Here is a 22,628-nt window from a genome sequence, read left to right on the forward strand (position 1 = left end):
TTATCACTATGGGGTAGAATTTCAGTTATTAAAATGATGGTCTTGCCTAAGATGCTTTTTTTATTTCAAAATGTACCAATTTTGAAAGGAGCATAGATATTTAAAAGTTGAAAGAAAGATATTTTAAGTTTTTTTATGGGGTAAGGAAAGACATAGGATAGCATATAATAACTTAGTTGAATTAAAAGAAACAGGAGGCCTGGGATGACCAGATTTGAGAATGTATTATCAAGCAGCTTGTTTTACCTGGCTAAAAAATTGGATTCTATTAGAGAATCCTAAAATATTAGAATTAGAGGGGTTTAATTGACGCTTCGGGTGGCATGCATATTTATGGTATGAAAAGGAGAATGTAAATAAAGAATTTAATTCCCATATTATTAGAGTTGGTCTACTTCAAACTTGGAAGAAATAAAAAGGATTTTTGGAATGTAAAACCCCTTGCTGGATTAACCCTGTAGAAGTTTTTATGAAGAGAGGTGTACAACTAAATCTTGATATCGATATTTATAGAGAAATTACAGAATGTAAAGAAGGGGTTTGGATGTTGAAGAGTAGAGAAGAGCTTAAAATTCAATACTGGTTTATGTATTATAAATTAAGGAATATATTTAATAAAGATAATTTGAGGGGATTTAATCAAAATAAATCTAAACTAGAAATTATATTAACTAAGGGAAATAAACGACTGAGGAAGAATTTATAAGTTATTAATTGAAGTGAATTTAGAACAAGAAAGGATTAAACCAGTGATGGTGAAATGGATGAAGGAGTTAGGTTATAATATTGATTTGGAAATATGGGGAAACTTGTGGAAGAGGGAATACAAATTTACAATCACTAATGAAATAAGAGAAAACATATATAAAATGTTTTATAGATGGTACATAACCCCGGCACTGCTAAGTAAAATGAAGAAAGACGATATGGGTTTATTTGGAAGTGTGGAACTGAAAAAGGCACGTTTATGCATGTATGGTGGTTTTGTAAAAAAAATTAAGAGATTTTGGAGACTAACATTAAAGGAAACTAATAATTTGATTACTATAAAAGTAAAAAAAGATCCTGCTTTTTGTTTATTGGGAATCCCTAAAGACAATATGGATAGATGTGATAGAGTTATATGTCAATACAGTTTTGCAGCAGCAAGAATTATAATAGCAAAAAACTGGAAGCAAGTAAATAAACCTTCAATTAAGGACTGGAGAGAGAAATTGTGGATGTATATGCAGATGGCCAAACTTACAGATTCTTTACACAGTAAAGATATGGAAGAGTTTAAAAAAAAACATGGTTAAAGGCCGTACCAATTTGGGATAAACTGGCGAAAATGAATTTTACAAGTATAGTTAATGAATTATAGATAGAATGTAATGTTTTTTATAATAATAATAGTATAAGTAAATACTGTCAAAACACTTATCCGGAAGTCTATTGGTGGTGGGACACACTTTTAAGGTGGGTGGTGGGTATTAGAGCACCGTGTATTTTACAATTTATATTATATGGTGTAATTTTGACTGTTGTATAAGTCCTTTTTTTGTATTTTTGTATCTTTTATGTTTTTTCTGTTTTCTTTTTTATGATATTTATAATTTGTTTTGTTTTTCTTATTATAAAAATAATAAAAAATTATTTTAAAAAAACTGTGTGTGTGTTAAGTGCCGTCAAGTCGCTTCCAACTCATGGTGACCCTATGAATGAAAGTTCTCCAAAATGTCCTATCTTTGACAGCCTTGCTCAGATCTTGCAAATTGAAAGCTGTGGCTTCCTTTATTGAGTCAATCCATCTCTTGTTGGGTCTTCCTCTTTTCCTGCTGCCCTCAACTTTTCCTATCATGATGGTCTTTTCCAGTGACTCTTGTCATCTCATGACGTGACCAAAATACGATAGCCTCAGTTTAGTCATTTTAGCTTCTAGGGTCAGTTCAGGCCTGGTACACCTCTATTGTTGCTGATAGCTAAGTTGCCATCTAATAAGTCAAGTTTAACAAGCATGTATTCCTACTTTAGGTGAGGAAGGAATTTTTATGAGTCAAATAATCTCTCTGTAAAAGACTCTGATGGCTTCAGTTCACTAACTGAAGAGGTAAACATTTCTTGTGCATTATCAAAAGGTGGAGAAAGACTCCCCTTTTTTTGCTTTAACCTTTGCTTTAACCTTGGAAGCCAAAGTTACCAACAGTGCTTTTGAAAAAGTATTAAAAGCCCTCAGAGGGAATATTCTAAGGGAACAAAATTGCTCACACCTAGAAAGATATTATAGGTGAATAAAGACAGGTGAAAAACTGTCAAAATGTATTGTGAGGTTCCAGGAGCCCCGTGGCGCAGAGTGGTAAACTGCAGTACTGCAGTCCAAGCTCTGCTCACGACCTGAGTTCGATCCCGACAGAAGTTGGTTTCAGGTAGCCGGCTCAAGGTTGACTCAGCCTCCCATCCTTCCTAGGTCAGTAAAATGAGTACCCAGCTTGCTGGGGGTAAGGGAAGATGACTGGGCAAGGCACTGGCAAACCATCCCGTAAACAAAGTCTGCCTAGGAAACGTCGGGATGTGATGTCACCCCATGGGTCAGGAATGACCCAGTGCTTGCACAGGGGACCTTTACCTTTACCTTTTTTATTGTGAGGTTAGGTAAAATATGAACTGATATAAGGTCAGTTGAATGTGTTTGTTTGCCTAATAAAAGGAATAGAATTTTTTTTGTTTAAGAGAAGATGGCAATTTAAAGCAGCAATTTTACTAGCCAAAATATTTAATTTATCATAACTATTTTGCAAATTTTCAGTCATCCAAAAAAAAAAATTGTGTGGGCTAGTAATTCAAAATTGCAAGTTATACAAGAATCTTTCTTTTTATCATTTAAATGATATCTTTGATGCCTGTTCAAAGTACAGGGTCAGTTGAGGTGGATGGAATGCAAGACTGTAATGGGGATTGTAATGAGGTGAATGAATTGGCAGGGGGATATGCAGGTTCATTGTTTCATGAGAAATGGTACAATTCAGAGACCTGAATTTGATTTGTTTGAATCAGTGTGTCTCTGGGTTATAACCAGTGCTTTGGCATTTCTTATCCATTATAGCCTAAAAAGAAAGAAGAAGAAAAGAAAGAAAAAAGCTGAGCTAAATTGCCCCATAAATCCTGTACAACACCCCACACAAAACCCTACTTGTAGGTACTAACAAAAGCCTCACAGATCAGAATATCCTCTTTATCCCCTACCACAAAACTATCCATCCACAAGGAAAGATAGTGAAAGATAGATACCAGGTACGGTATTTACAGACAGCCCAAATCTTAAACAAACACTCTGTGAATTAAGGCAACTTTGTAATGCTAAACATGGCCGTAACAGAGTTTTCAGAAAAGCGTAAGGAGTGGTGGTATGAAAGTCCAGTAGCACCCAATATCCAACTCAAGTCCAAAAGGTCCTGAAGGAGGAGTTGATAATTTACCACAGCTTTGCAACAGTTCATGGCTCCTAGATTTGAACTGGGGAACCTCCGGCTCATCAGTTATTATTAAAGAATAGCACAAAGTATAGCAGTAAGAGTCATAAAGTACCAGTCAGAGTCATAAAACTTATAGCCACCTCTTCAATAAATTTCCTCATAAGCATCTCACAAGTCCCTGATGACTCTACCAAAGACCAATCCTGCCACTATGAAACTGCTAAAACTGTGTTCAAACTGGCCCTTTCTCTTGTCAGACAGAGGGGGATCTAGCTTCACACATTCTCCAGATAGAAATGTCAGTAAACCATTGGAAAAGCCTAACATGCCCTCTCCCTGCGCTAGGGCTGTCAATTCGGTTCGGCCCGAACTGAAAATCAGCCGAATTTCCCTTGATTCGGCGGTTTTTAGTTCGGGAGGAACCGAACTCAAAACTGGCGGGCAACCGGGGGGGCCGAATTCAGCGAGTTCGGGAGTTCACGAATAAATTCGGCCAATTCGGGGCCGTCAGTAAGCAGCATAACCTTCAGTAAGCAGCATTCTCCTCCCCCGGCCAATCGGTGGCCAAGCTGGGTCTTCTTCTGGCCAATCAGTCAGGATTGAGTACTGGAGGAATCAGCTGATGTGCGGCCGGCCGGGGAAAGAGAGAGAGAGAGGGAAATCCTCATATGTGTGTGAGGGGGTGCTTGTGCACATTCGCTCCTTTCCGTGGCTGCAGGGGGTGCATTTTTTGGGGTACAGACCCCAAACTTTCAGGGGATATTCAGACAGGTTTTCTTAAGAGACCACCCAAGTTTTGTAAAGATTGGGTCAGGGGGTCCCAAGATATGGGCTCCCCCCTTTTTCTTTCCATGGCTGCAGAGGGCGCATTTTTGGGTGTGCCGACGCCAAACTTTCAGCGGAGCATCAGACAAGGCTTCTTAAGATACCCCCCAAGTTTTGTAAACATTGGGTCAGGGCCCCCCGAGATATGGGCTCCACCCCTTTTTCCTCTCCCCCTTTTCCATTTTCGTGGCTGCAGGGGGCGCTTTTTGGGGGCTGCAGCCCCCAAACTTTTATCATAGCTTCAGAGAATCCCTCTTAAGAGACCACCCAAGTTTTGTAAAGATGGGTTCAGTGGGGGCTGAAATATCGGCTCCCCCCCTTTTCTCTTTCCGTGGCTGCAGGGGGCGCATTTTTGGGTGTGCCGACCCCAGACTTTCAGCGGAGCTTCAGTCAAGGCTTTTTAAGAGACCACCCAAGTTTTGTAAACATTGGGTCAGGGCCCCCCGAGATATGGGCTTTCCCCTTTTCCCTATTGGGATGAATGGATCACCCTCGAGAGATGCATACATATGGATCTTATATTGGATACAAATGGAATCATATTGGATTACCCAGCCTCCCAGCCCCTCCTGCTGGAACAGAAGACAGCCACAGTAAGACCCCTTTGGAAGCTTTAATCTATATTTTTTCTTTTCTGTGTGTGTGTGGGGGGGAAAGCAGAGTCTGTGTGTGTGTGTGGGGAGGGAGCAGTTTCTGTGGGTGGCGGGGGGGGGGAAGCCAAAGGGGGCTTTTGCCGGTTCTGCCTGGGGTGTGTGTTCCCCCTCCAGTCTCTCTCTCCCTGGTTTGAGGGGGGGCTTCATTTTTATTCTTCAGGTTTTTCCTCATTCATAAGATCAGTTAGGTTATTTTGATGCTTGCTCAAAACTGGTTTTCAAATGGTGACTTAAAGAATGCATCTGCCTGGTCCCAAGTCCAATGCAAAAGGAGAAATTCCACCCCCTCCTGCTCATTATGCATAGCTAGCTGCCTCTGTCCCTTTCCATGGTATGCAAACTCCCAGGTGTCAGGTGTTGCTTTGCACTGTTGCAAAGGTGTTGCATTGCGTGCTTGTGTTGCTTTGCAGTTGTATTGTTTTGCAAAATTCATCACACCTGCCCCGCCCTTTGCATGTTTGCAAAGGTGTTGCTTTTCAGTTGTGTTGCTTTGCAAAGTTCTTAGCACCTGCCCCGCCCTTGCTCTCATCAGCTGTTTGTCAGGGCCGGGAGCTTTGTGCGTGGGCGGCAAGCTCTGCTGAGAGATACACATTAAGGGTGGGGGGGACCCCTTTCAGGGCCCATATCTCAGCCCCCCCTGACCCAATCTTTACAAAACTTGGGGAGTCTTTCAATATACGTCCTTTGAAGCTCTGCTGAAAGTTTGGGACCTCTAAGCCCAAAAATGCCCCCCCCAGAGCCGCGGAAAGGCGCGGTTGTGTTTTTAATGGCTTTATTCGGCCGAATTTTTTTTCCGAACTTTGAATTCCCGCCGAATTGAACGGATCCAAAGTGGGGGAGTTCGGACTTCGGCACATACCGAACCCACAAGGGCCAAATTCGGCCGAATCCGAACTGTACCGAATTTTTTTTTTTTTGACAGCCCTACCCTGCGCCTTCTCACAAACTCACTCACAGACCTTCAGTGAAACTCCAGCTTGGCAGCACCACATCAAGGTCTGGCAGGAACAGATGAAAGAGAGAGTTAGGCTTTCTCAAGTGCTGGTTGTAGAGTCAAGAGGTTATCTCTTCCTGAGGCTTTTGAAGCAAGTTTTAAATTAAAACTCCTAGGAGTTTTTCTTCGCCAAATCTAAGACCAACTTGGATGCCCTAAATGATGTTCCTCCTCATCTTACCCACTGGCAACATTTGCTCTTGGTCCCAGCAGAGAGAAAATGAACAGTTTAAGCCAACTATAATGGGAGCATAATTTCTCAGCTACTAGCAGATCACCCATCTTGACTAGGAGTAGTGAAGACGCAAGTGACCTGTGGGAAATGAAAACTGCAGCAAATTATGCACATTCCCAGTTCTGGAATTAATTTTAGAAACTGAAACCAGCATTGAAATGGAATAGAACATTGGACAGAACACACCCATAAGGAGGTAAAAGAGCGGAATAGGTAACATTCCCTGTCCTCTGCTTGTCAAAAGACAGTGGAAGATTCTGGACTGAGCATCAAATGATATGAAATGTAAGTGATTTGAAGTCAAAAGAAAGCATTTACAATACTTATCCCAAAGCCCATTCTGGATCAAAGAATTTTCATCATAAATTAAAGCAATGTAAGATTGCCATAGCTTTCAGAAAGAAGATTCCTATCCCTCAGAGCTACAGACTGTTCCCCCAACTTACCTGAAATCCCAAAATTCTTCCTGTTCAGTTGTCAAGTTCTGGTGTCTTCTAGACCAGGTGGTCCCTCTGCAATTTATCATCCAAACATCATAGCCAGCATCTGCTAGGGCAAATCCTACACTATTGTTGGGAGTATTCATAATCCAGCATTTACTGTCAGTAATCAAACCAGATACCAATAGAACAGCTGGGTTATGTCCTGGAAGAAACAGAATGGGTGCATGATACAGTCTGAGGAGAAGACTCTCTAGAATAATAATAATAATAATAATAATAATAATAATAATAATAATAATAATAATAATAATAATTTATTTGTACCCCACCCTCCCCCAGCTAGGGCAGGCTCAGGGTAGCTACCAACACAATTAAATATACATAAACATAATTAAGATATAAATAAAACAATCTAACACATTTAAAAAAACATTCTAAAACATAGTAAAACTTTAGCACACTGTAATTCTAAAATTCTAACGTTGGCACCCAGTTTCCTATGTACAGAGCGATGATGATATGTTTGGGCTAGTTGTTACAGCACCATGACCATATTGCCAATCTCAAGGAGGGGGGTAATGGACCCAGGACATATTGGGGAAGGAAGGGTTTAGGATAGGATTATGTCAGACCCAAAAATGGGAAGGGGAAAGGGAAAAAAGGGGGAAGGGAAGGAAAGAAAAAGAAGGGAAAGGGGGGAAGGGGAGGCCAGTACTGTGATGATACCGTTGCTGTCCTCAACCATAGGCCTGGTGGAATATCTCTGTCTTGCAGGCTCTGTGGAAAGCAGCTAAATACTGCAGGGCCTGAGTCTCACTCGATAGAGAGTTCTGCCAGATCGAGGACAGCTGTATGCTCTTAAGGCCAGGGATCTCCAGTAGATTATTACTAGCTGATAGAAGAAGAAGAAGACTAAGACTAAGACGGAGAGTTGGTTTTTATGTGCTGACTTTCTCTACCACTTAAGGGAGACTCAAACTTGCTTACAATCACCTTCCCCTCCACTCCCCACAACAGACGCCCTGTGAGGTAGGTGAGGCTGAGAGAGCTCCAACAGAGCTGTAACTTGGCCAGGGTCACCCAACTGGCTTCATGTGTAGGAGTGGTGGAACCAATCCAGTTCACCAGATTAGCCTCTGCCGCTCATATGGAGGAGTGGGGAATCAAACTCAGTTCTCCAGATCAGACTCCACTGCTCCAAGCCACCACTCTTAACCACTACACCATGCTGGCTCTCATAGGGCCCTCCAGGGGTTATATAGGAAGAGGCAGTCCCAAAGATACAGTGGTCCCAGACCATTTTAGACTTTGAAGGTTAAAACCACAACCTTGAACTTGATCTGGAATTTAACCTGTAGCCAGTGCAGCTGGCAAAACACCGATTGAATATGTGCAGTCCAAGATGTTCTTGTTAGGACTCATGCAGCCACCTTCTGGACTAGTTGCAGTTTCCCTGATCAACTTCAAGGGCAGCCCCACATAGAGCATATTACAGTCGTGTAGCCTAGAGGTGACCGCCGCATGGATCACTATGGCTAGATCGGTATAAGACCATTAGGAGGCTAGCTGCTGGACCTGGTAAAATGTTGCCCTAGCAGTCTGTGTAATCTGGGCCTCCATAAATAAATAAAGGGGTATTTGGCTTTATTTCCTGGTTTACTGAAAAAAATTGGGCCCATTTTAGTCTACGGGGATTTTTTTTTCAAAGCTCCTGTAGAGGCATTTTTGGAGATAGAGTCACCAAATTTGTAGTGTAGCTGCATGAACCCCGAAGTTTGGTGAAGATTGTGCCAGGGGGTCCAATTCTATGGGGTCCAGAAGGGGTAACCCCCCTCCATAGAAAATCATGGTAAAGTTTACAATGCTTTTCTATGGAGGAGGGGGTTAACCGGGACTCCATAAAATTGGACCCCCTGACCCAAACTTTACCAAATGTTGGGGTTCATACAAGGATATTTCCTTGCAGCTATGCTATGAATTTGGTGACTCTGATGCAAAAAATACTGCCCTGGGAGAATTTTAAAAGTACTTACTTTTCATAGTCTGTAATGGCTGCTTCCTTGCCAAAGAATCGTGGGAAAACTCAGTTTCCCATGAATGCTTGCAATGGGCCTGCACAAAGCTGCCTTTGCTCCCTCACCATTATATTTCGGGATGGGATGGAGATTGGAAGAAGACTGAGCATATCCATATCTCAACCTTCTTCCCATTTGCCATTTCCTTCCACTGCCATACCTTCCATAACCCCAGATCATGGAGATCCCTGACCCAATGCTGGCCCACCCATAGGGTGTTGGTCCATTGTTACCCCCCTGGCTGACGGTTACCCCAGATCTAACACAGCATTGCTCTGGTTCCCCACCGCATAGACTGATGAACTCTAAGGCACCACCAGATGGTACTCCACTACAATTACCTAAATTCTAATTACAATATCTAATTACAATTCTAACTACAATTCTAATGACTACCCACCTATATATATCACTATACCTTCCCACCTCCTCCCTCAGCAAAACATTCTAACACAGCTCTCACTTCTTCACGTACCTTGTACATGAAAATGCCCTGCAGAGATGTTCTGTGACTAGTGTTATTACTGAAATTCAGAATTCCTGGATTCAGAATCTAAATCTGGGTGAATTACATTATTATTGCTTAATGTGAGGAACAGCCCTGACCTAGATAGCCCCAGGCTAGCCTCGTAAGATCTCAGAAGTTAAGCAGGGTTGGGCCTGGTAAGTATTTGAATGGGCAACCTCCAAGGAACACCAGGGTTGTGACGTGGGAACAGGCAATGGTAAACCATCTCTGGGTGACTCTTGCCTTGAAAAACCTGTGAGATTACCATAAGTTAGCTGTGACTTGAGAGCGCAAAATTAAAAAAAGTAATGCAATCATTATCATCCCGAGAGTAGTTCTTAGGCTCAGATTTCAAAGCCTTACAAATAGTCCTCTCTCCCACTCCTCTTCATTTAACCTGGCAACTGCTGTTTCAGGGAGTTATTTCTCTCCCCACCCCATGCTGCTCGAACAACTGGGGAATAAGGGAGGTCTCTCCTTGGGAGAAAATGCACGGTCGCTTTAGCCTCCTTTATTCCCTGTTTCAGCCAGGATTCAGCCAGGATCGAACACATGCATTTCGCCGAATGTGCATTTGATCCTGGCTGAATCCTGGCTGAAACAGGGAATAAAAGAGGCTAAAGCAACCATGCGTTTTAGCCTCTTGTCTTTTCTCCTCTGGGATCTGTAGGGTTTTTTTTCTGGGGCACCTGACATTCCCTGGATGTCTTGGTGTGTGTGTAAAGTGCCATCAAGTCACAGCCAACTTTAGGCGACCCAGTAGGGTTTTCAAGGCAAGAGACTAACAGAGTTGGTTTGCCATTGCCTTCCTCTGCATAGTGACCCTAGTATTCCTGGAGGTCTACCATCCAAATACCAACTATGGTCAAACCTGCTTAGCTTTTGAGATCTGACACATTCAGGCCAGCCTGGGCATCCAAGTCAGGGCATTTCTCGGTCCCACTGCCATATTCAGGATGAAATGGAGGGAGATGGGAGATGGAAAGAGGGGGAGACCCTCTTTCCAGTGCAGCAGCTGCCACCAGGAAAGTGGGTTTGGAAACCTGAAAGGAGGGGATTTAGGGCCTTATGTGGAGAGTCCTGTTATTATTAGCTTATTTAGAACACTACTCCCCAAATGTAATCACAGACACCATCCTCTTAAATCAAGGATGAAGTTCTTCGATCACCAATTGTGACTTTGGGTGGAACCAAAACAACTTCCACATTTAAATTACTGCCTCTCCCTGTATGAACTTGCAATGACTGTGTCATCATTATGCCAATAAAGGTTATCTGATTCTGATTCTGACTGTGTCATCTCGGCAATTCCTGCTGTCTATGCCATCATTCACATCTGTGAGATCTGTTGAGCCAATTCATTAGTTGTCTTTGTAAGAATCCCTAGGCTCCAGAATTGCCTCCCACAAGAGGTTAGAAATCCCCTTACCTTCTGTTCATTACAGAACAAAATAATGCCATGATATCTGTGAGAGTTTTTTTGCTGAATAACTATGGACTCGGTTACAATGCTGGGCTTATTTCTTTAATATATGGTTTGACAGTTCAACGAAAACATTGTTTTGGTGTATGCTGCCTTGATCCTTTTGCAGGGAGAAAATTGTAGAATATAAAATAACAATAACATTAACAATATGAATACCTTTAAATGTAATGTCTATTCTAAACTAGAAATAATTTTTTATTATTGGTTAATTTTCAGGACTGATATACCTCCATATACAACCACATAATGGAATGGTATCTTGTGAAATCCTGCTAGACCAGATCAGGAAGGGTACCTACTCAGGAGTAATATGGACAAAACTCAAAGAAATGCCTGATAGCCAGTGAGCAGCCATAGCTAGGGATGCTTGAGCACCCACTGGTCCAGCTTATGTTCAGATTGCCAGTTGCAATGAGAGATGTGATTTATCAATGGGGCTGCTCACCCGTTCATTACCCCCTTGTACCTCTTCAGCAAGAACAGAAAGCTCTTTACTCTGTCCCTGTCTTGTAGGGATATAGTGAGATGTTTTATGGGGAGGGGGAATCAGAAGCTAACTCTCAGCTGGTTGGGGAATCAGCTGAGAAGTGTTTTCTGACCCCCTCCTGAGAAATATTCTGCAAGGCTGGAGCACAGTGTGAATGGGAGATCAGAAGCTGACTTTGGGATGGGAGATCAGAAGCTGACTTTGAGCTGATGGGGCTGTACCCTCAATCAAATTTGAAACACTAGAATTACAATAAACAAATACCTTTCTTTTCAGGATTGTGTAATCCATATGGAATTCTGTTTAGTTGTAGGAAATAGCCGTCATCAGTCTGCACATCATATTGTTCACTGGGATACCCCCAGGACTGAATGATTTCAGGCTGTAAGGAAACAAAAAAAAAAGTTTGGGAAATGAGATCTGTACTATTATCTTGTTTGGGCAGTTGCTAAAACAAGTTCATTTGAAATTTTGTGATTTCAAAATATACAGGACCAAGAATAACGTTAACGGACTTGACTGACCCTAAGCCCTCATCATTCTAGGATCAAAACCCCTTCAGTTTAAGATTAACATAGTTCACAAATTCAATGGTGCTGCAAACATAATGGAAATTATAATTTTAGTTGGTTCCATACTCCCATTAACTTCCAAGTCACATCAGCAATAAACACCCTACAGACTTTCACATTGTGCTTAGTTACAGTGTAACCTCCATGCATCTATAATTACTTTAGATGTTCAGCTCCAATCCTCTCCCTCAGCATTTTATGAGAACCAAGTGAACCAGGATGGAGCCAGACTGCTGGCGCATAACATAAAAAAGGTGAAAGAGCCGCTTTTAAATTGAACCTGGGAGCTGAGAAGCATCCGGTTTGGGCAGACTCATTGCAAATGGACCAAGGGAAAATTGCTTCTGACTGCCTACGTGGGGATGCCTACGTGGGGATGGGGTAGACATGAAAGGGGATGATAAAGCAGTATAGCCACTTAAGGATGCCCAAGGGCACATGCCAGGCAAGTCAAAAGAGAAACAGTGTGGAGGTGTTTCTGTGCTAATGCTAGAAGCCTCCAAGCAAAAATGGGGGGATCTAGAGTGCATGGTTTTAAGGGAAAAGATAGATATAGTGAACATTACAGACACCTGGTGTAAGGGAGAGAACCAGTAGGATATGGTTATCCCTGGATACAAACTCTATAGAAATGACATGGAAGGGCACATTGGATGGGGTGTTTCTATGTACATCAAGGAGGGCATAGTGTCTAATAAACTAGAAACCATAAAAAGGCCACACTCATCCACAGAATCTTGTGGGTGACAATTCTGGGCCCTACAGGCTCAGGGGGATCTAGAGATGGAGAATGAAATCAGGGAAGCATCCAAAGGTGATGAAGTAGTAATAATGAGAGACTTTAACTACCCTCATATTGACTGGATAAATGCATGCTCCAGTCAAGCCAAAGATAAAAATTTTAGACATCCTTAATGACTGTGCCCTCCAACAGTTGGTCATGGACCCAGCGAGAGGGGAGGTGATCCTGGACTTAATACTCTATGATGTTGTCAGCACCTTAGTGAGGGATGTGGATGTGGTTGAGCCAATTGGCAACATAGACCACAATGGCATCAAATTTATTTTATACATATTTGGGAAAGTGTCTTGGAAATCTCACACAATTACCTTTGACTTTAAAAGAGGGAACTTCTCTAAAATGAGGAACCTGGGAAAATGAAAGATGAAAAGAACTGTTAGGAGAATTAAATCTCTGGAAAAGGCTTGGGGGTTACTCAAGTCCACAATACTAGAGGCTCGGCTAGATTATATACTGCACGTCAGGAAAGGTGGTATTAAGTCCAAATGGTCACTGCCATGGCTAACAGGTAAGGTGAAGGAAGCTATTACAGAAAAAAAGGCTTCCTTCAGAAACTGGCAGGCTTACCCAAACAAGGCAAACAAACACAAACTTGCACAAAAGAAATGCAAACAAACAATTAGAGATGCAAAAAAAAAAAAAAAGATTCTTTAAGTATATTAGGAGTAGGAAACCAGCTAGGGAAATGGTTGGACCATTGGATGACAATGGGAGTAAAGGAACAATAAGGGAGGATAAGGTGATTGCTGAGAAACTAAATGAATTCTTCTCATATGTCTTCATTGTTGATATTTTAGGGCAGATTCCTTCTCCTGAACAGAGGGGAGGGGAGAATGAGGAACTGGGGCAAATAGTGGTAACAAGGCAGGAAGTCCCAGAACATCTAGATAAACTGCAAACTAACAAGTCACAGGGACCAGACGGTATTCATCCTAGAGTTTTTCAAGAACTCAAATGGGAAATTGCTAAACTTCTAACCATGATATGTAACATGTCCCTTAGATCAGCCTCTGTACCAGAGGACTAGAGAATGGCCAATGTAACACTCATTTATTTTTTAAAAAAGTTTCCAGGGGGGAGCCAGGAAATTACCAGCCAGTTAGCTTAATGTCTGTTCTAGGTAAATTGATGGAAAGCATTATTAAAGATAGAATTGTCAAGCATATAGAAGGGCAAGCCCTTCTGAGCAAAACCCAACATGGCTTCTGTAAAGGTAAGTCCTGTCGCATTAACCTTTTAGAGTTTTTTGAAAGTGTCAATAAGCATGTGAACAGGAATGAGCCTGTGGACAATGTGTATTTGGATTTCCAAAAGGGCTGTGAAGTGAGTAACTTCTAATGCACTTAAACTTGTTTTAGTATTAATTTTATGGAGGTGGTCCTAAACTGTTTTTATCATGTTTATAGAGATGCTAGTGTTTGTATAATGAATGCCAATAAAGGCCTAGTATTCGTTCGGATTTCCAAAAGGCTTTTGACAAAGTCCCCCACCAAAGAGTGCTGTGATGGACAAGGGGTTAATCTTGAACAGAAGAAGAGACCAAGAGTGGGCAGAGACAAAGAGCTGACACGGATCTCTGAGAGACAGAAAGCATTCTGAGCTTGGTAACTAGACTGAGAAGAAGCTGTGAATGATTCTAAGCTTGTGAACCTGTGTGACAGGAAGCTATGAACAACTCTGTTATCTGCCACTGTAGTCTGCCCTGACTTGGATACATTTGTCTCCTTTCCAGGGGTTTATATAAGTATTGTTGTTAGAGCCTTATGCTGTGTTGTCTGTATTTGTTTCTATACATGTTGTAATAGACTGTTTATTATATTGCTCTGCTGTGTGTTGTATTTTGTAATTTGTTAGCCATTTTTCTGTTAGTTTTATAGTTGCTGAGCCTGAGTGCTGATTGGTTTACCTGCACAGCTATTTGTTTCAGCATAGGGTTTGTTTTGTTGTTTTCCAGTTCCTGGAGGTTGGCAACCCTACTCTGCCCCCAAAAACTCCAGGTATTTCCCAACCCGGAGCTGGCAACCCTAACTAGCAGCCCTTGGTTGCCCATCTACAGACGAAGAGCCAACAGCCTCCAGTGCTTCAACTGCCACCATGCTGACTTTGGCTTTCATGACACCAGTTTCCAAGGCCTTCACCCTGACTACCAATTGAGAAGGCACAAAATCAGCTACTGACATGGACATTCTGTGTAGCCTCGGGGCCATGCCTGCTACCATATCAGCATTCACCCTTTGCCGCTGAGTCGCTTGCTCCAGGGCCTCAATGCATGTGATGAGTTCCGCAGCATTAACCTCCTCTTCCTCATCTGATGATGACTGCACTGGTTTGATCACATACTGGGAAGCAGCAGGAAGAAGCAGCCAGTCTGCCGAAAGAGATTTCAAGCCCTGATGTTTAGGGTTGCCAGGTCCCTCTTCACCACTGACGGGAGGTTTCTGGAGCAGAGCCTGAGGAAGGCAGGGTTTGGGGAGGGGAGGGACTTCAATGCCATATCAGTTCACCTGGAGAAAATGGCCACTTTGGCAATTGGCCTCTATGGCACTGAAGTCCCTCCCCAAACCCCACCCTCCTCAGGCTCCGTCCCAAAAACCTCTCGCTGGTGGAGAAGAGGGGCCTGGCAGCCCTACCCATAAAGTAGCTCATACTAAGAGAAGGTGTTTGGTCCATGGTCATTCAGTGTATTGCATGTCAAGATGGGAATTTGAACACAGAGGTCCCACTTTCTACTCCAGTGCCCTAATCAGTGCTGTTGTTTCAAGTTGACTTATGATGACCGCCCTGCAGTATACCTTTAATGCCCCACTAGAGATATTCTAGCTATGGGTGCAAAAGTACCTGCTCTTGAAACCCAGTTCAAAAGGAAATTATGCAATGTGTTATCACAGAGACACCACACCTAGTATAAAAATGCACCTGAATAAGTTACTCACAATTGTCATGAATGTGACAGGATTCAAATGTGTTCCAAATTGTTCTGAGTGTGTTGCCTGTTGGATTAAGCATATCGCTGCCACAGCCAGCCACATCGTAGACCTGTGTAAAACAGCATTAGTAATTCCAAAAGTAATGGTAGATTTACATGGTAGCAGGGAATTTAGCTGATGAATGAAACTGCAGCATTAAGGATGTTTACAATTCAATAGCAAACTATCTCTAAAGATCTATTTATTCCAAATAATTTATGTCAATTAATTGTGAAACTGATGCAGTTTATTTATAATCCTGTTTCTGTTTCCAGTTAAGCTTCAGTGTAAACAATGAGGCTTGGTTTCAATTAAATACTTTGGAGTTGGACTATCAGAATACTAAAAAGATGAGGAAGTCAAATGTAGAAAAGCCATCACAAAAAGTGTCCATCATAGCAAATATTATGCTGTTGCTTATAATATACTTTAATAATTAGGGTGCCAGATGCAGACCCCAAAAAAATTCTTCTGCATTTAAAAATTGCATAGAAGGAAGATTTTCTCCTACTGCCCAAGTAACAGGGAACTTCAATTTATTCATCTCTTAAAAGTACAGGAACCCTCTCAAGACCTGTACCTGACAGTCCAACTATTGCTGCTGTTATTACTATTTCTACCAAAAAGGTGTGCAAAATGTACCCATTTATCTTATCAACTGAGGGAGGGCTGCATTCATTTTCTTATTATTTTATGGGTTAGTGGTTTAGCTGTGTCCCAAATTCCACTATATGAGCTATTCCTATTTCACTTGGAGAGTATCTACAATTATGTCCAGAAATGGTGCATACCACAAATTTCCTTTCACTCTCATGAGTTTTTTTCACCTTCAGATAAACCAGTAACACAAACAAAAACAGTTGTGAGCCGTGAAACAAGGAACATTTTTTACCACCTCAATATAATTTGAATGGAAAGGGGATATGGTGAAACTGTTAAACTTCTAGCATTTTTACACATTACTCTCCATTCACTTAAAAGCTGTGTGTGTATGTGTATACACACTCACACTCACATTTCTTACTTTTAAAAAGACAAGAGATTTCCAAAGGGAGAAATATTAACTTACCTGTGTATGTGCACCATCCAAACCCAGTCTGACTTCCTAGTATTCATCTAGTTCCTTGGATCCTTGCCCATCCTGGGTGGTGAACACAAGCCTGAATGTGTTAGGAGGCTCCTTGAGGGAGATTATTAATCTCTCTTTCCCTCAGAGTTGCTTCCTTAGATCCTTAAAAGAGACTGTTAAGCCTCTTTTGAATAACCCTCTTTAGGTAAACAGGATCTAGCCAATTATGTCCCAGTATCAAATCTTCCCTTACTGGGAAAGGTAATTGAGAGAGCCATCACTGATCAGCTCCAGATCTTTTTGTATGAAATATCGGCACTCAATCCATTCAGGCCAGGCTTTACCAACACAGTCCTTGTAGCTCTTGTGGACAACCTCTAGATCCATCGTTATAAGGATGAGTCAGCACTACTGTTCTTATTGGATCTGTCAGCAGCATTTGATACAGTTGACCATTCTATTTTCATCAGCCGCCTGGCCTTCCTGGGTGTTTGTGGCCCTTCTGTGGTTTGCCTCATTCCTCTGGGGACTTAGTCAGAAGGTAACCATTGTGGATGAGTGATTGATCAGGCAACCCCTGGGTTGTAGGGTAAGGGTTCTTCAGGGATTGATCCTATCCCAGATGTTATTTAATATCTGTATATGCCCTCTTGAAGAGCTCGTCAGGAGGTTTGGAGTTGGTGCCACCAATATGCTGAAGACACTGAGCTCTACCTCTTGCTGGATAACAAGCCTGAGATGGATCTCTTGGTCCTCTCCTAGTGCCTGAATACTGTGGTTGTATGGTTGAGGCAGAGCTGGCTAAAGTTAAATCCATCAAAAACAGAAATTATGTGGCTGGGGAGTGCTGGGTTGTTGGAAGGACTGTGACTCCCAGCTCTTGATAGGGTCCAGCTATTACCAGTGGATTCTGTGAAGAGCCTGGGGGTTTGGCTGGATGTCTCTATCACCCTGGAGAAACAGGTGGCTTTAGTGGTAAGGTTGGCATTTTTCTAACTCCACCAGGCTCATCAGCTGTCCCCATCTGACTCAGTTGGACCTGACCACAATGACACATGCCACAGTCACCTCCAGGTCGGCCTATTGCAACTCGATCTATGCATGGCTGCCTTTGAGGCTGCTTCAAAAACTTCAGATTATACAGAATATAGCTGCTAGGCTGTTGAGCAATTCATCATGGTCATCCCATATTCAACTTGTACTTAAGAAACTGCACTGGTTGCCTATTGATTTCCAAGTCAAATTCAAGGTGCTGGTTCTCAGATTTAAAGGCCAAAACAATCCAGAATCTTCATATCTATGGGACCATCTCTTCATTCTTCATCATGTAGCCTGCTGGTGGTGCCTAGCCCACAGGTGGCTTGACTGTCCTCAATGAGGGCAAGAGCTTTTTCGATGGTGGAACTCTCTGCCAGATGACACCCAGGCCCTGTGGGATCTTTCTAGATGGAGTTGTTCCACCAGGTGTTCCATTGCAGACAGTCAAGGCCATTTTTCTACCACCTATTAGCATTGCTCCCTGCTTTTGACAGCAGTCTGGGATGTTGGTTGTCAGATGCCAGATGATCATGTTTTATAATGGTGCCTGAGCTAGGATGCTGTTTTATGGATTGTAATTTAATGTTTTGCAAGTATATTATATCTCTATCTACAGGTTGTTTTGTTGAATGTTGAGAGCTGCCCAGCACCATGTTACCCAGAGAAGGGTATAAGCGAATAAATAAATAAATAAATAAATAAATAGTTCCCTGTTCCAGTTCACATCCTGCTTGCCAGTCATCCTTTATTAGCTGTGTGTATTAAAAATAGTCAGCAGAGACCTAGCGGTACCGTATATACTCGCGTATAAGCCGTGTTTTTCAGCCCAAAAAAAGGGCTGAGAAAGCCCAACTCGGCTTATATGCTGGTCAATACGGTACTTAGAAAGGAGGGGGGAACTTACCGCCGCCTGCCTGCGCAACTTCCCTGTGGCCTGGGAGCAGCCCGCGGGGCCTCCTGCGCGCAGGGAGGGGGCCGCCGCCTGCCCGTGCGCCTTCCCTGTGGGCCAGGAGCAGCCCGCGGGGCCTCCTGCGCACAGGGAGGGGGCCGCCGCCACTGCCACTGCCTGCCTGCACGCCTGGAGCCTGGTCAGGTAAGCCTGCGGGGGGGAGGGGGTGCATTTCCCACTTTTGGCTTATACACGGGTGCCTAATTTTTTCCCATTTTTGGGGTGAAATTAGGCACCTCGGCTTATACTCGGGTCGGCTTATACCCGAGTATATACGGTAAATAAATAGGGAGTTTTTAATGGTATCCATGTTTGGGAGCTTTAAAAAAGCACCAATTTTCAGTCTTCATATGGAAAATTACTGCTTATTGGTCTGGAACTTTCAATAGAATCCTTGTATTAAGTTAGGAATAATGTCAATCAAACCAGCATGGCATGATAGTTAAAAGTGTCAGACTAGGCCCAAATCCCATCAAGCCATAAATTTATGGGGTGGTGCTGGGCCATCATTGTGTCTCAGCCTAACCTACACTACAGGGTTGTTGTGAGAATAAAATGGAGGAGGGAATAATCTGAAGTCCTAAGTGTAAGGGTAGGATTTAAAGAACAACAGGCATAGTAATTACCTAGATTAAAAAAATTAAATATGGAAAAAAATTATGATAGCAATCGATCTCAGAAGCATCAGCTTCATAGAAAAAGAAGTTCAGTGGACTCATAAATCGAATCAAAAGGAAATATGTGTGCATGAATACTCTGCATCCTAATTCCAACCCGTTGCCATCATGAGAACACCAATGATAGATGCAGTCACACATTTGATGACTCATCACAAATCAAACAGCACCAAGACAACTTTCATGCCACTGCCTAACTTCTGTTTATGTCAACACGATGCTGTTCTATGGAGTCTGTTCACATAATTAGCTGCAAATGATCAAGTTATTAGGAATAACCTGGTAAGGAACAGAAGAAGGAGTACATCCCTGAGGGATCCGTTTTAATTTGTTTAATCAGAGGGACGGAAAGAGCTTGTTAATGAACCCTTTGCTGAATACTGCGGTACTGGCACGTCTTCTTTCATGCTGTGGAATGAACACCAGGCAACTTTCAATGTAAAGTTTCTCTTGGCAAACTAGCTATGGTGGAAGCAACCTACAGCCAGTAGGTAATGTGTCATTCCTCAGTGGTTTTGTCTTCCTCAAGAAGACACAACAGGCACAGTAGATAACTAGTTGATAACTAGTAGATAGTTTTGTCCTCCTCAAGAAGTCAAAAGTAGACTTTTATCTTCGTGATGTTCAGCTGTACTGGCTATGCCATATTAACAATCATATGTTTTACCTTAAGACGATAATTGGAATGCCTTTAAAGCTTACAATTGTAATTCTATCACATCATCAAAATAAAACTAAGGAGACCGATCAAACAAGAGGGTTTTGCTTACCTGCTGCTGTTCTCCGACAGTGATTGGATCAGGAACAAGGGCTGCCAAAGATTTAGAATATACTCGGATTAGATGCCTAGCATATAGTGATGCAACAAGTGCTTTCACAGATTATGATGATGACATTAATGTCAGGCTTGTTTAACCTTTGGAAAGCAGCATCAGTACACAATTAAAGCATAGAATACAGTGGCTAACACAACTGAATGACTAAGCAGGTAGAAACAAGTACAGCTGTTAAAAAAAATCGGTAAAATTCGGATTCGGCAAAATTCAGCCTGTTTTGATTTAGGAAATGCCAAAGTCCGAACTCCCCCGATTTGGATCCATGGAATTCGGCACTAAGTTCGGAGTTCGGGGAAAAATTCGGCCAAATAAAGCCATTAAAAACACATTTGCCCCTTTCTATGGCTCTGGGGGGAGCATGTTTGACGGGAGAGGTCCCAAACTTTCAGTATAGCTTGAGGGGACCCTTCCTGCAAGAGCCCCCAAGTTTTGTGAAGATTGGGTCAGGGGGCTCCGAGATATGGGCCCGTAAGTGGTCCCCCCAATCTGCCCATTGGAATGAAGCCATTACAAACATATTCATGCCTTTCCGTGGCTCCAGGGGGGGCATGTTTGTAGGTAGTGGTCCCAAACTTTCAGTGTAGCTTGAGGGGACCCTTCTTGCAAGAACCCCCAAGTTTTGTGAAGATTGGGTAAGGGGGCCTCAAGTTATGGGGCCCGGAAGGGGTCCCCTAATCTGCCCATTGGAATAAAGCCATTAAAAGGGATGTACTAAAACGAATGACAACTCAGCCCATTGGAAGCAATGGGAGAGGCTGCCCAGCCCATTGAAGATAATGGGAGAGGGGAATGTCAGTTGACTTGCATTGACTCCACTGAAATACATTACAGGGGATGTACTAAAACGAATGACAGGCCAGCCCATTCGAAACAACAGGAGCGGCTGCACAGCCCATTGGAAACCATAGGAACCAGCCAAAGAGAGGCTCACTGACCCACAGTTAACTCCACACGAAGTTGGCAACCGGTGAAAACAGTAGAAAGCACAGTCCCACACAGAGGCAATCAAGTCCACCCCCCAGCAGAACAGGTAACCCCCCCTTTGGCTTCCCCCCTCACACACACACAAACACACACACACACACAATCTCCCCCCCACATACACACACACAGGAAAAAAATTATAGAGAAAAGCCCCCAAATTGGTCTTACTGTGGATGTCTTCTTCTCTTCCATCAGGAGCAGGGACTGGGAGTCAGGACTCAGTAGTAATCCAATACGATTCTAGCAGACTCACACACACATACTCTCTGCCTATTTTATGCACTGGAGGTTTTGCCTAGGATTTGCCGCTCTCTAGATGCACATTGAGGATTGCCTGCTCTCATTCATTCCAATGGGTGGATGGGGGAGACCCATAACTCAGGATTAATGGCCTTTTAGTCAGACCCCCTGGCGGGGTAATGGTACGGCCCAACTGCCGAGGCAACCAGGCCCCCTGGGCTGGGGTAATGATATGGCCCAACTGCCGAGGCAACCAGATCCCTGGGCCAGGGTAATGGTATGGCCCAATGTGAATGTTTTTAAAGGCTTTATTGCAATGGGCAGATTGGAGGGGACCCCTTCCGGGTCCCATATCTTGGGGGGGCCTGACCCAATCTTCACAAAAATTGGGGGTTCTTGCAAGAAGGGTCCCCTCAAGCTACACTGAAAGTTTGGGACCTCTACTTCCAAAAATGCCCCCCCCCCGGAGCTGTGGAAAGCAGTGAATGTGTTTGTAATGGTTTTATTCCAATGGGCAGATGGGGGGACCCCCTTCCGGGCCCCATAACTCGAGGGGCCCTGACCCAATCTTAACAAAACATGGGGATTCTTGCAAGAAGGGTCCCCTAAAGCTACACTGAAAGTTTGGGACCTCTACCTCCAAACATGCCCCCCAGAGCCGCAGAAAGGCACAAATGTGCACACACAGACACACCACGGGGATCTCTCTCACACACACAAACAGACACTCTCTCTTTCTGTCCCCGGGCTGCACAGCAGCTGGTCTCATGCACTCAGCTGCATGAGAAGACCCAGCTTGGCCACCATTGGTCGCGGGAGAATGCTGCTAGTTGCTTACTAACTGACAGTTATGCTGCTGATTTGGGGCCCCCGGATTTGACGAATTTATTCAGTGATCGCTCCAAACTCGCCAAATTCGGCTTGGCGTTTTCCTGCCTTTTTTTGAATTTGGTTCCTTTCCTTTCCTTTTATCCCTTAGAAGCTCCTTGATCAATTGATCTTGAGCAGCATATATCTAGTGTTGGAGGGATATAAGGACTGAAACAAATCTTGCCACTGACAATGTAGCCTTGGGGTCCCTATCGCTTAGTAAAAAAGGCATTATGTCAGTCACAGAGGCATTGGATTTGTATATTAAAAGGGGGGAAATATAGTGCAATCGAAGTTCTTCGTAAAAGTGGCATTCCAAAAGGGCATGGGCTAATGAGTCAATAGAGCCAGAAGAGCAAGGGCAGATCCTGTCTGAGTATGGGATATTCAGAATTCTGCCCTGCATTACCATAGAAGGGTTAGCATTCAGTCTAGCCAAGCAAAAAGCTCTACAGAGACGAGGAGTT

At 43.0% G+C, this 22,628-nt stretch overlaps 1 protein-coding gene across 1 annotated transcript in view; it reads right to left on the minus strand.

Moving 5' to 3' along the window:
- The window catches only part of LOC130477344 (lipase member M-like), a 30,868-nt gene extending 15,307 nt beyond the window's left edge, over nt 1-15,561 (minus strand). The window contains exons 1-3 of the mRNA XM_056849269.1: nt 15,466-15,561; nt 11,423-11,540; nt 6,606-6,804 (exon numbers count right to left, since the gene is read on the minus strand). Coding sequence (XP_056705247.1) covers nt 6,606-6,804; nt 11,423-11,540; nt 15,466-15,561 — 413 coding nt within the window. The remainder of the gene's footprint in view (nt 1-6,605; nt 6,805-11,422; nt 11,541-15,465) is intronic.
- Between the last annotated feature and the right edge of the window lie 7,067 nt (nt 15,562-22,628).

Source organism: Euleptes europaea, chromosome 5, assembly GCF_029931775.1.
Source record: "Euleptes europaea isolate rEulEur1 chromosome 5, rEulEur1.hap1, whole genome shotgun sequence".
Lineage (NCBI taxonomy): Eukaryota > Metazoa > Chordata > Lepidosauria > Squamata > Sphaerodactylidae > Euleptes > Euleptes europaea.